At 42.1% G+C, this 12,305-nt stretch overlaps 1 protein-coding gene across 7 annotated transcripts in view; it reads right to left on the reverse strand.

Annotated features, from left to right (window-relative positions):
* Positions 1–3,491: 3,491 nt before the first annotated feature.
* The window catches only part of ARHGAP12 (Rho GTPase activating protein 12), a 106,640-nt gene continuing 97,826 nt past the window's right edge, over positions 3,492–12,305 (reverse strand). For all 7 annotated transcript variants that reach the window (XM_031444880.2, XM_031444883.2, XM_031444882.2 and 4 more), the window contains 6 exons: positions 11,338–11,454; positions 9,300–9,398; positions 7,623–7,700; positions 7,386–7,520; positions 7,060–7,162; positions 3,492–6,280 (listed from right to left, as the gene is read on the reverse strand). In XM_031444880.2, coding sequence (XP_031300740.2) covers positions 6,106–6,280; positions 7,060–7,162; positions 7,386–7,520; positions 7,623–7,700; positions 9,300–9,398; positions 11,338–11,454 — 707 coding nt within the window. In that variant the 3' untranslated portion in view covers positions 3,492–6,105. The remainder of the gene's footprint in view (positions 6,281–7,059; positions 7,163–7,385; positions 7,521–7,622; positions 7,701–9,299; positions 9,399–11,337; positions 11,455–12,305) is intronic.

Below are 12,305 nucleotides of genomic sequence, written 5' to 3' on the forward strand. Positions count from 1 at the left end.
TTCTTTTTCCTAAAAACTTTATATGGAATTTGGCCTTGAGACCATTATTTTGTTCATTTATATGTAAAGTTAATTTTCCTGAACTTCTGGGACTAAGGATTCGGGAAAGCTTTGTTAATTTCGGATTCATTCTTGTGTTGTTTCCGTGTCATGGTGAAGTGTGGCCGCTTGACTCCTGGGACTGCCCGCTCTGCCTCCCTCCCAACCTTGACCTGGACGCCCCTTTGTCTGTTGTCCCCGCCCCGTCCCATGGGTCCCACTCTCAGCGACTCCTCCCCAGTGTGAGGCCCGGTCCTGGAAGGGATCTCTGGCAGGCTGGTTTCGTGCATCCTGGGGGACGGAGTGACCACGCCCTCAGTCCCGGCGGCTATGCTGGGTTCTCAGGTCTGTCAGATGCCGCCCGGCTGCCCGTCCGCGACACCAGTGTCCCTGCAGGTCTTGGAGCTGCTGGGGCTTAATCCCCACCTGCTCGTATTTTGGGGGTTTTGAGGACGTCTCGTCACCTAGTTTTGCTGTCAATGTCGTTATAATGTTGCTTTAATGTGGGAACTGCAAACCCATGCTGTCACCTCCCCCTTCCCAGAATCCTTCCCATGTATTTCATTTACAGGAGGCATGATGTGGGTTACTTACGTGACCACACTAACGTTGTTAAACCCAGGCTTCTCCCGACACTTCAGTTGAGAAAGTCCCACTTCACATTTTATCGTTTCGTGCCAGGTCATCCATCTGCTGCCTAAAAAATCAGGCCTCACCAACTGAACCGACGCTTCATCAAAGCCTTCAACGCTTCCTGTATCTCTCTGGCAAGCTAGCCTCATGTCAACTCAACGAGTACGCAAGAGCTACGTCATTCTCAGCCCACGCTACCCAGTCACGAAGCAATTAATCGTAGCTCAGCCCCAGGAAGCCGGCCTGACCACGGCCCCAGTGGCTGGCCGGGCAGGCGCACTCCTAAAGCTACTGAAACCAGCCACTTCCAAGTCCCTCCTCAGTAAGCGTGAACGTCAGAACTAAACATGTACCCGTTGTCATAATACCAGCCTCACAGCTACAAACACGAGAGCAGGCATCCTACCCGCCTTGCTTACCGCTGCATCCCCAGAGGTTAACACGGTGCTTAAACACCTAGAACGAACTCCTGGGCTCTGCTGAAGAGTCAGTGGGATCTCAGCAGACTGTTTTCACTAAACTCCCTTCTCAACCTCTTACTCAGTGGCAGACGTTTCAGTCCTCACTACCCATTATTTCAAGTGGCAATTTCATACCGTCTGATGCTGGCTTTGTGGGACTCCACGCGTGACAAGGCCGGTAAGGAGGCTCGGTCGTGGCAACAGGCAATGCTCCGGCAATCCGTTTGTTCATATAACAGTTCAGGGACAGGGGCACGATCAGAGAGGACACTCACGAGACGTAGCCGATGTCAGAAACGTGACATCTGACCTGGTTCCATAACATGTAAGGGGTTGAATTCAGGGACCCTCACAGTCAGAACTATGTCATCCAAAGACACTGGGCTTCCCGCTTAGAAAGCGCTTGCTTCCTTCTCCACACGGCTGTGCTGGCTTCCAGGGAGGCCTCTGATTTCTCTCTAAGCCCCCCTCTCCTGGAAGTCTGCACACTGTGGGCATGGGGGCCTCAGTAAGTCCCAAGTGGCCTCGGTGAGAAGCCACTTACAGGTCTGTCGAAGGCAAACAGCAGCTGCTGGGGCGGGCCACCTCCCAACTTGCAACAGGTGAATGTAAGACATAAACAAGGAAAACCAAAGTGTCTGTGTGCCAACAACTCCGCCTGAAAACAGATGCCCACCATTGGTAGGCAAGTCACAGGTTTCTTCCTCGAGTGGTATCATGTGACACCACCAGATTATGCTTTACTTAAATTGATGACAAACTTCTAAATAGAAGTAATGTCACTAATCCAGATATTTCTCCCCTTCAGCCGTGGGCTCGTCTTCCTGGGCCACTAACCAGCCATGAGGCTCCAGGCGTCCACAAGCACTCTGGGCCCCATGAAGTAAGACTGCGAGCGTGAGTGAGGGTCCCTGCGGAGCCGCCCTGCTGTATCAGTGAAGCTCAATTTTAATGGAGCATTAAGATCCCCTTGTCTTTTGACTACATATAAACCACCTCTCAAAACGCCCAGGAGAAAGAGGCCTTGAAAGCTCTGCTGAATCTTCACTGGTCACCACCACGACCTTACTGCTGTTCTGACGTCCACCTCTGCAAGGGCCCTGTGGCAAAGAGCTCCTGTGTCAACACTTGTCACTCTGATGTCACCACAGATCCCATCACTAGGACAAGGTTCACGTCAGCTTTGCAAGTCTCACTGCTACTTACAGCGAGAGCCACAGCCATCAGAACTACCTGGAAGATTTGGCTCCCGGCATGAACAACTAAAACCGTGACCAGACTGCTTTTTCTGCAAACGCTGAAAGAGGAAGTAAAGTGCAGGGAGGGGAGGGCTGATGAGAAAAAGTACGAAACCAAACTTCTTAAACACGCATTGTAGTGGTTTGTTAAACAGTTACCTTGTTCCACAAGTGCTCTGTTTACGAGGGCCATGAAAGTGCTTTCTCGGAGGGAATGAAAGGGTTCATTTTAGTGCCATATTCACATAAGGCTGATTTGTAAAAGCTCAGTCCAGCTGAATATATTTACAGCCACCACTGGTCCACAAAACCTCAGTTGAGAAGCCTAATTGAGATTCTCCAGGGGAAGGCCCCGTCTTTCTCGTTGCAGGACGTCTCATTAGGACTCCGCGCCGCCCGCTTCTCTAGCACGCGGAGTCCGACTGCGCTTGGCCGGGGCTCACGCCTTGTGAATTGCCAGCAGACTCTCATCACCATCTCTGTAAGGTCGCTGATTTTGTCTCGCAGGCCCTTTGCTTTTTGTTTTGTTTTTTGTTTTGTTTCAGACTAAAGTTGCATTTAACAGGGCTCTATTAGTTATACTGGGATACTGCTAAAAACAAAAATAAAAACAGCAAGGTGCCCCGCCTCCAGGATTGTAACATACAGGCTGAACTTGGGACTCAAAACACCTTCTGTCTCAAACAAGAGCCTGCTTCCTGTAGGAGGGTTGTCAGAGCTGATGGCTGGAGTTCAGACACCAGAAAACTCAGTAAAATCTTACTTTCTACCCATTTTCCACGTCTATAGACACGCAGTATTTGAGCGGTTGGCTTTTATTAGACCAGTGAGAGTGTGACGCCCATCTCACTATTTTTATTTCCTTTATTAAGTGACATGTTGTAGGCTTCGCTGTGTATTTTTTTTTTTAATGCCTGAAGATGTTGGAGAAATTAGTGTCGTGGGAAACTACATGTTTACTTTAAACATTTAATTAGAAGCTTCTCCCATGAGCTGGGAAAAAAATCTCCTGGCACAATTATGAAATAACTTTTTTCCTCTCCCTGCTATCTTAATAGCTGGTATTACAGGCTTACTTACAAAAGACCGTGGGATAAAATCAAAGTAGTAAGCAGGTCCCCGGGTATCTGCTATTATTGTTTTATTGATGAGTTTTCATTTGTATGTAAGCAGTGACACACACATTCACACACACACACGTGTGTGTACATGTACATAACACAACTGCAAGGCCCACAGTTTGGCTGAATTATTCCATTCATGCTTTTCACATAAGAAAAAAAAAACCCTACAGATTTGCCTCTAACTAAAAGGTAATACTGGGTTTTTTCTTTTCCAGAGATACTTCATAATTAACTTTTTCTACAGTAAAAGGTAAAATTTCTTACTGCTGTGAAATTTAAACAGTATTTTCCTTCCATTGGAATATAATAACATACTTGAATATATTTTTTTCTTTGAATTTCTAATGACTTTTTTTATGACATTCTGAAGGAAGGCCTATTTAGTAAATAAAATTCCACTGACAATTTATTTCAGCCTTTAATATATTTTCTACTAAAAACCAAGCTGTCAAGACAGGAAAATATGACTGGTTTTGTTATTACAAAACAACAAGTAAGAATGTGTAATTCACAAAGGATGGAAACACAAGACACTGATCTCACTGTACGCAAAGTATTACAGCAAGCTGATCAGCTGTGGACTAATAAAACGTTTAAGACTTCACATACACGTATGCATACTTTGAAACAAGAAACACAGGACAGTTTTCATCTTTGATACGTCCGTAACTACCAAGAGAAAGGACGTCACTGATGTGAGTCTAGCGTTTGCTGGCACACAACCGCTGCAGGGCCAGGTCCAAAGCACACTGTCACGTTGTCAAGGGCACCTTGAGGCAGACACAGACATTCTCGCTTGGGGGCTTTTTCCCCCTTCCCCAAACAATCTGCTTCCCCATAGCGGTCGAGTAGCTTGGTTTGTTATCAATTAGACAAGATCACAACAACAAACAATACTTTCACCACAAAACTCAGGTGAGAGGTTTTCATACAAAAAATATTTGTTCCCAAAGAAGGCAATCTGCAAATTATAAATGCAATCCTAAGAAAAAGAGTCTTGGTTACAAATCATTCATGTTCACAAATTGATGAAGAAATGAGAAGTGAAGGGGTGGGGAGGGGGGTGGGTGGAGGAGGTACTGGCTTGGCAGGGAGCAGAAATGCTATGAAATGAGGAAAACATATTTGCCACAGGAAATAATGGGTTCAGTTGATTTTTTTTTAAATGAGGTATTGTAATTGTGTGCCAGTAAATGCAAAAACAAAACAAAACTAAAAACCAAAATGCACATTCCCAATGGAAAAATCTCTAAACCTCTTATAGTTCTTTATTCAGATTAGACATTGCATATACAGCAGTTAACCTAGAAAAATACATTTTAAAAAATCTTCAGCAGACCATGCTCTCTGTAACAAAACCTTTCAAAACCCTGTTTTATTATACAAACCAATCTACATTAGTAATGTAAAAAGAAATTCCCAAATTTAGTAATGTCATCTTTCCATCTGACATCCATCTAATTTACATCTGGGTTTCCACTATTCATACTGCAGAGTTAGAATTCTGTAATAAATTTTTTCTAAGGTATTCTGTACATATTAAATAATCTAAAAGGCTCCTCTTGTAGTGCATTTGCCATTTAGCAAGTTTACTCAGTATTTTTCCAGTACCATTTGGATTACAGTGATTTGCCTGTAAATGTAATTAAAATCTAAAAGTGCACACAGTTAACTTTCTCAAATAACGGCCTATTTCTGGAGGAAACCTAATATTCACGGAGAAGATTACCGATACCGTGATTAGAAACGTAGGGTTAGAATGTTCTCTGAGACTATACAACACAGGTATGTACAAAAGCTGAGGACAGCAGTCTTCAGCCGGTATTTACATCGAACAATGTTTGTTTCCACAGGGTCATACCAAGAACGCAGCATGGTACTGGACAGTTAGGGTTGTTAGCTGCAAGTCAGTGTAGCCCAGACAGCCCCCAAGCCCCTGCCCAGGCGTGTGCTAAGCTAAACTCCAGTACGTCACAGTGTTGTAAGTACTATTAGTGTGCTGACCAAACAAGCACCCAGGACGCCCCACAAGGCTGCTACGCTCCAGGGGAGCAGGCAGCGAGCCTCCGGCGGGGTGGGGGGGCCTGGGCTGTGAGATTCCAGCGCTTAGGGCCCAGGGCGCATGGGGACCCGGCGAGACAAACGCATGGGTGTCGGGACAGATATGCTCCATTTCGTCTGAAACGCCCAGGCGCGCTTCCAGTATAAGACAGTAGGTCTTGCTCTGTCGGGCGATGAACCTATCGAATCATGAGAAGAAATTCTACATTATCCAGTTTGAGGGGGAAAAATGTAGTATTCTCACCAAATTATCCAGTGTATATGACTGGTCAGAAATGCAAGTTTTGATTTTTGCTGAAATTCAGAGTAGGAAATGCAAACATTCGGGATAAAGTTATTTCAAAATCACACACAGCTCTCTCAACTTGCAACAAGGCAGCAAATGCGAGAGCCTAACACACATCCGGACGCTCCCCTTCCCTTCTGATCCCTCAAAAAAGTGCAAAATCAACGAGTCACTGCTTGGTCCAAAAATAAAACACATCAGGTATAAGGATCTGAAATCTGAAGCAATCTGGCTTCTGTTCCACAGGTCATCCTCAGTAAGGATCAGCGTCCGAAGATGGAACCTACTTCCAGGAGAATGAGCTCTACGATCTGATTCTGGTAGACGGTGTGGACTGCGATGTTACCAGTCTCCTTCTCTGGCTTTAACAGAGTGGGGCCAAAAACAATCGCTATACTTTGATAGGTCATTCGGTTTTTTTCTCCGTTTTCTATAACCCTAAGGGGGAAAAAATTGTTAAAAGAGAAAATAAAAAATACAGAAAAATCCTTCAAACAGTGCTATAAAGCTTACATTTAGAAAAGAGAAATAATGCTCATTTTCCTAAGGTTCTCCTGAACCAAGGAGAACCAAGTGTGAGTGTCATGTGAAGCTGCCTTTGGATAAGCGCAGCTGAAAGGCATAATCATACAGAGTCTAACACACTTTGGATGTGCGATATTTCAGCTTCGTGTTTAAAATGAGATGTAGACTTGAATACGAGTTACAATTCAGGAAATAGTGACTCCTCCACTAGGCAGACGGGGAAAATCTCATGAGGGCACAGAGATGAAACTTTCAGTTTTACTCGTTTTATGCTTTTTTTAAAAAATCTCTCTTGCTGTGATCATTTACTTTAGCGTTCTTTCTGTCAGAGGCTTTTAGTGAATCTGTAGTAACTTACGCCAATCACGGCTTTACTTTAACTGAATATTCCTCACTTAGTAACCAACCACATCTTCCTATAATTAACTTTAGGAACAATGTCTGAACACTCACTGTGCGCTAGGCAGTCTATAAACGTGCTTCACATGTAAAGTCTACTTGAATGTATTCTTCATACCAAACCATTTTCCCCACGAGGAACTGGGTGCACAGAGACGTTCTCTCTCACGTTACAGAGGCAAAGAGACTCGGGTCTGTGCGGCCCTGGCCCTGGGGGCCCACAGCACCTCTCATATCCGTGCAGTCCTGTCCCCCCCGCCCCCAACTATTCCCTCCTCTGTGGTGACTCTGACCTTTTGAGATGTCTGAACAGAACCTGCATCGTGTCCTGGTTTGGCTTTGGCAACTGTCTGATTAGGTCCTTCACAGCAGAGACGCGCTGTCTTGGTTCTTGTTCTGAAAAAAAGACAATAACTGGAGATTTTGCGTGGAACTGTCATTAGTTTGGAACCTGGCATTTGGTGATGCACAGTGACATCTGGTGGTCACATTTAAAATTTCTGGAGTAAAACAATCTGGAAAAAGCTTGTTTAAAGTATGTTCAAACAGAATTTGTAGCAGCTTAATCTGCACAGATTTCAACATCTAGGGGAAAAACTGAGTGGAATTACATACTTACTAATCGCATTAACAAAATCATTAAAATGATTAAATGTAAAGAGAGGTTCCGGTAATTCTCGGAAAAACATTTTGAGTGCTCCAGTGATGACGTGAATATCTTCCCATTTGCTATCCCTCAAGTCCAGCTTCTCATCTGGAAAACAGTAGGAACAGGACATTTTCTGAAGTTGTTTTAAATCAATTCTAACAGGATGAGTGCTTCTTTTGTACGTAACTATGGGGAATGTGATCTCACCATGGTTGACGGCGAATCTCAGCTTCTGGATCACTGCCAGGTTGCCGCTAACTCTGTAAATCCCGTCAACATCCAAACCTAGGCGACAAATAATAATTTTATGTTTAAAGTGCTTGCTGGGACCTATGGTGAAAAAGAACATGAAAATAACATGAGTATACGTATGTTCACGTGTGGCTGAAGCATTGTGCTGTAACCAGAAACTGACACAACGCTGTAAACTGACTGTACTTCCATAAAAATATACATATATAAAAAAAAAAGCATTCGTTGGCCTCTTCTAAAGAATATTTCCTGTTTTAGAATTTTTATTTATTAACATTAGCCTAAAGTCAAATGGCACTCTTTTCCCCTAAATGGCTTTTTATGGGCGCTTGGCAGGAAGAGAGGGGTGGAGGCGCACCCTCAACTGTTTAATAAACAGCAACAAGCCTGCTGCGTTTACCAGGCACACCGGCGGCCATCTTGAGGAAACCGTCTTCAACTTGAAATACTAGCAACTTAAGATAAACTTTGGCAAACGCCTGGGGGTAAGTCAAAAAGGAAAGGAAAGGGGCGAGGGTAGAGCTGAGGGGCAGAGCGCGTGCCTAGCACGCACGAGGACCTGGGTTCAATCCCCAGTGCCTCCATTACAAAATAAATAAATAAACCTAACTGCCTCCCCTTGCCAAAACTACAACAACAATAACAAAGTAAAGGAACCAGTAGATAAAATCAGCCCCATTTCTTTGCACATCACTTGGTAATGTGAATGCACATATTAATGCACTCTGGAAAGTGTGTGTCCTATTAAGTGCTTGTAATAAACAAACCTAATACAAGCAGGCAACTAAAATAACGGTTCTATAAAAACTGATACTTTGATAGTTATTCATTTCTTTTATATATAGAAGAGACTCATCTGAAATTCACACAAAGAAGCCTAAAAAATTCAAATATTCATTAAATGATAGTGATGCACACACTTAACACTAGCTAATGTGCTGTTCACTTAACTTCCGAAAAAGGCAGGTAGCCTGGTGTCTCTGCGTCTTGCTGACAAGAGTCAGACAAGAGATCTGTGACTGGCAGGAATTAAATATGATGCAAATGTATTAATTACACAAGGCGTTCTTGATGATGTATTGATGTAAGATAATGTTATTACAGGCAAGATACTATTATATTATAAACATGTTTAAAGTTAACCAAAATAGAAATTAGTTCCAGACTTCTCTTATAGGAAATGACATTCAAAGGATTTGTCTATTTAGACACTTAACAGTTGGCTTCAAAATGTCACCTCCTTTTTACTATATACACAAGAAACTTTCTCTTAGTAAATAAATACTATCTCCTTACATCTTCTATTCTGCCCATCACTCCTCAATAAAGTCAGTTTCACAATCACCACCTTCTTCATTTTAAGCAAATGCCAACTCCAAACAGCTTCCAGAAATACCATACGTTGAATCAAACATAAGTACACTCAACAGATGCCTGCAGAGGTCTTAATTTGAAACTGTACAAAATGCAAGGCTTTTTTTTTTTCTTTTGCAAAAAAGATGCTTTTCTTAACAACTTACGACTATAAAGAACTTCCAGTTGCAACACACAAAATCATAAAAATCCTAGGGATTTTTGATGCCAAAACAATGGGTTGGTGTGCTGAACATTAAAAAAAAGTCATTTTCTTACCATATTCTTCAACATGTTCAATGCATAATTTCACAAATTTTGGCACGGTACCATTCTCCCTCTGACACAGATTAGCAAGATTGGCTCCAAATACCTGATCTGAAAGAGATTTTTAAAGATGAATCATCTGTTTAAAATTTAGTTCACAAAACAGCTAAACCATTCACAGTGCAACAGAAGGACACCCCTGCACGCAGCCACTGGTCACCATGACGCACGCCCGTGTGCCCTGCAGCCTGCTTACCCCTTCCAGCTCCATGTCGCACGAGTTCCTGCTGCACTGAGCTCCGTGACACCCCCACTCCAGCCTGACCCCCTTCTCACTTCCTACTCCTTGTGCAGAGATCAGTCTTCCATGGGGAAGCTCTGTCTCATCACTCCTGGTCTCGGCTAACATGTCCCCTCCTTAGAGAAGCCCTCTGACTGTCCTGCCTAAGGTAACCCAACCTCACTCACTCTCCATCTTATTATTACACCAGATTCTTCAGAGCAGTCATCCCTATTCTAGATTATCTGTCCATCTCTTATCTTTGGAGAAGGTTCACAGGGACAGGGACCTTGTAACTCCTGAATGCCACCGGGAATTCATGCCTACCACTTAGTAAGTACTGAAGAGTGAGTGAGTGAGTGAGTGAGTGAGTGAGTGTGTGTGAGTGTGTGTGTGTGTGTGTGTGTGTGTGTGTGTGTGTGTCGTGCTCTACCAGTGAGCTAAAATATTTTTTTAAGCTATTAAAGCATGCCCATCGTGTGCCAACATCTGATTTCACAAAATATATCAAAGTCTGTTCTAGTCATCTCTCAACTCAACAGTTTTGAAATTCCGCATTAGTGCTAAATATTCAGGAAAACAAACAAAACACAGGATTGAAGTGGGTGACCACCACCAGAAAGTGACAACTCTATTTCTCACTGAAAAGGCCTGGTTGTTTGTCAGGCTTTTTTTTTTCTTAAGCTTCTAAGCTCAATATGCTAAATTCACACGGATTACCTGGGAGTACCTATTTATCCTTAACTCTTTAAGGCTGCTAATTTGAATCACTTAATTAGCTGAACTCTCCCTAGAAGTTTTAAATATCTTTTTAACGAAACTCATTTGTGTACTTTACTCAGATGCTCTGCGAGCAGGTGCCCGGCGGTGGTCTCTGTCAGATGCTCCACAACCAGAGACAGGTATGATATGTGGTGTGCCCTGTGCCACCTGCATCTTTATTTATTAACAAATGCCTCTGTTTTGAGTCACATATTGGAAATTTTATCTTTGAGATTAAACGTGCTTGTAAGAATTAAACGCAATATATACAAGTATATGTGATTCTAAAGAATTCTTTCCTATTAAGAAAAGATCCTGTTAGTGTGTATGTTTCTTATTCATGAAAAACAGATGTAAAAATTAATTAGGAAAAAAATCTCCTTCTAATTTTAAAATTACCTTAAATGAGCACTGAAGGCAAATGATCCAGAATAAAATTGTCCATGATTTTCCTTCTTTTTTCCTACTGTTAGTGATTATTTATTAAAAATTCCTTCTGACCTGTGCCTCTCAAAACTAAGAATCTTTACTGTCACGTCTTCCACAATTCTGCCGCACAGCCCACCCCATCTGTGCAGTCCCTCTGCTGCAGGGTTTCTAAAAACCTCATTTTGTGCTGATGTCTGTTCAATGCTTTAGTGAAAATACATTCTTCCTGCACATCAAAAAATCAATTTTAGGGGGGGAGGGTATAGCTCAAGCGGTAGAGTGCATGCCTAGCATGCACAAGGTCCTGGGTTCAATCCCCAGTACCTCCTCCAAAAATAAATAAACCTAATTATCTCCCTCCCCCCACCAAAAAAATTAAAATCAAATTAAAAGAAAAAAAATACTGGAAAGAAATCAGTTTTAATTACTCAAATGTATTTTAATCACTGAACCTGGTAACTTTATGCATAAAGAATGAGAACATTTTTATTGTTTAGAAATTTTTTCAGCTTTTAACTTAAAATGTCTTATTTCTGATTTTGGCCAAAGTTCATTATTATGAACACCACTTCTACCTACCTTTAATATAACCTTTTTCACGAACAGCTTGCAAAGTGGGGCGTCGCATAAGAAACTTCTTTAAGTTTTTCTTGGTTTTCTTCTGTTCTGAAGAATCTATGCTAGATACTTTTGTGGCTTAAGACAGACAGATATTAAGCACTTCATAAAATAAAATTTTTGATAAAAAGCTTTTCCACCTAGCTCTCAAAACATATTAGTCTCATATATAAAAACCACAGCATGTAAATTCAGTTATTCTAACTTTAATACAGCTTAAGGGTAACACACGAAGAATCAAACTAACACAGACCCAATTTCCAAGTGATAAACCAGACACTTCATTTTTATCACTAAACACTGACCACAAACTGCGTCTTTGGTACATATGCCAAGACTTCTCTAAGTTGCTCTAATTTATATTCATTGTTTCATTAATGACATTACTTATAACCTTGGACCCTCCATCAGTTTTTAGAAGGTAAAATGATCAGGAAGAAGATAAACGCATAAACATAAACAAAACCCTACCCCTTCTCCATCTTTGCTGAACCAGGGGTCAGGGGACTTAAGTGCACACACCCCCATCCGCAGTATCTGTACTTGCAGCTAACCACGACCCACCATCGTCACTCTACTCTGAGCTAAGGATGGGGTCCCCTGGAAAATGTTCTACATCGCCTGCACACACGAGGTTTTCTTTTTGTTATAATCACAAAAATCTGAAAAGTAAATTTCAACATACTGAAAAAAGCTGAGAGCACAATCTATTAGTAAAGAACTGAAATAATAAAAATTTCACGCGCTTGTACTGTTATATGGTGACAGTGTCGGTAACAGGCTAAACTTCTTTCGAATGTGGAAGAAGAAAAGGAGAACTGATTTTCTAATCATTCAGTTAATATGAAGACCAAAAATTCTTAGTTACATGTGGACTTGTCCAGATAGATTTAACAAAGTTCAGGGTCACAGCTAATGGCCCATTTAAA

Source organism: Camelus dromedarius, chromosome 26, assembly GCF_036321535.1.
Source record: "Camelus dromedarius isolate mCamDro1 chromosome 26, mCamDro1.pat, whole genome shotgun sequence".
Lineage (NCBI taxonomy): Eukaryota > Metazoa > Chordata > Mammalia > Artiodactyla > Camelidae > Camelus > Camelus dromedarius.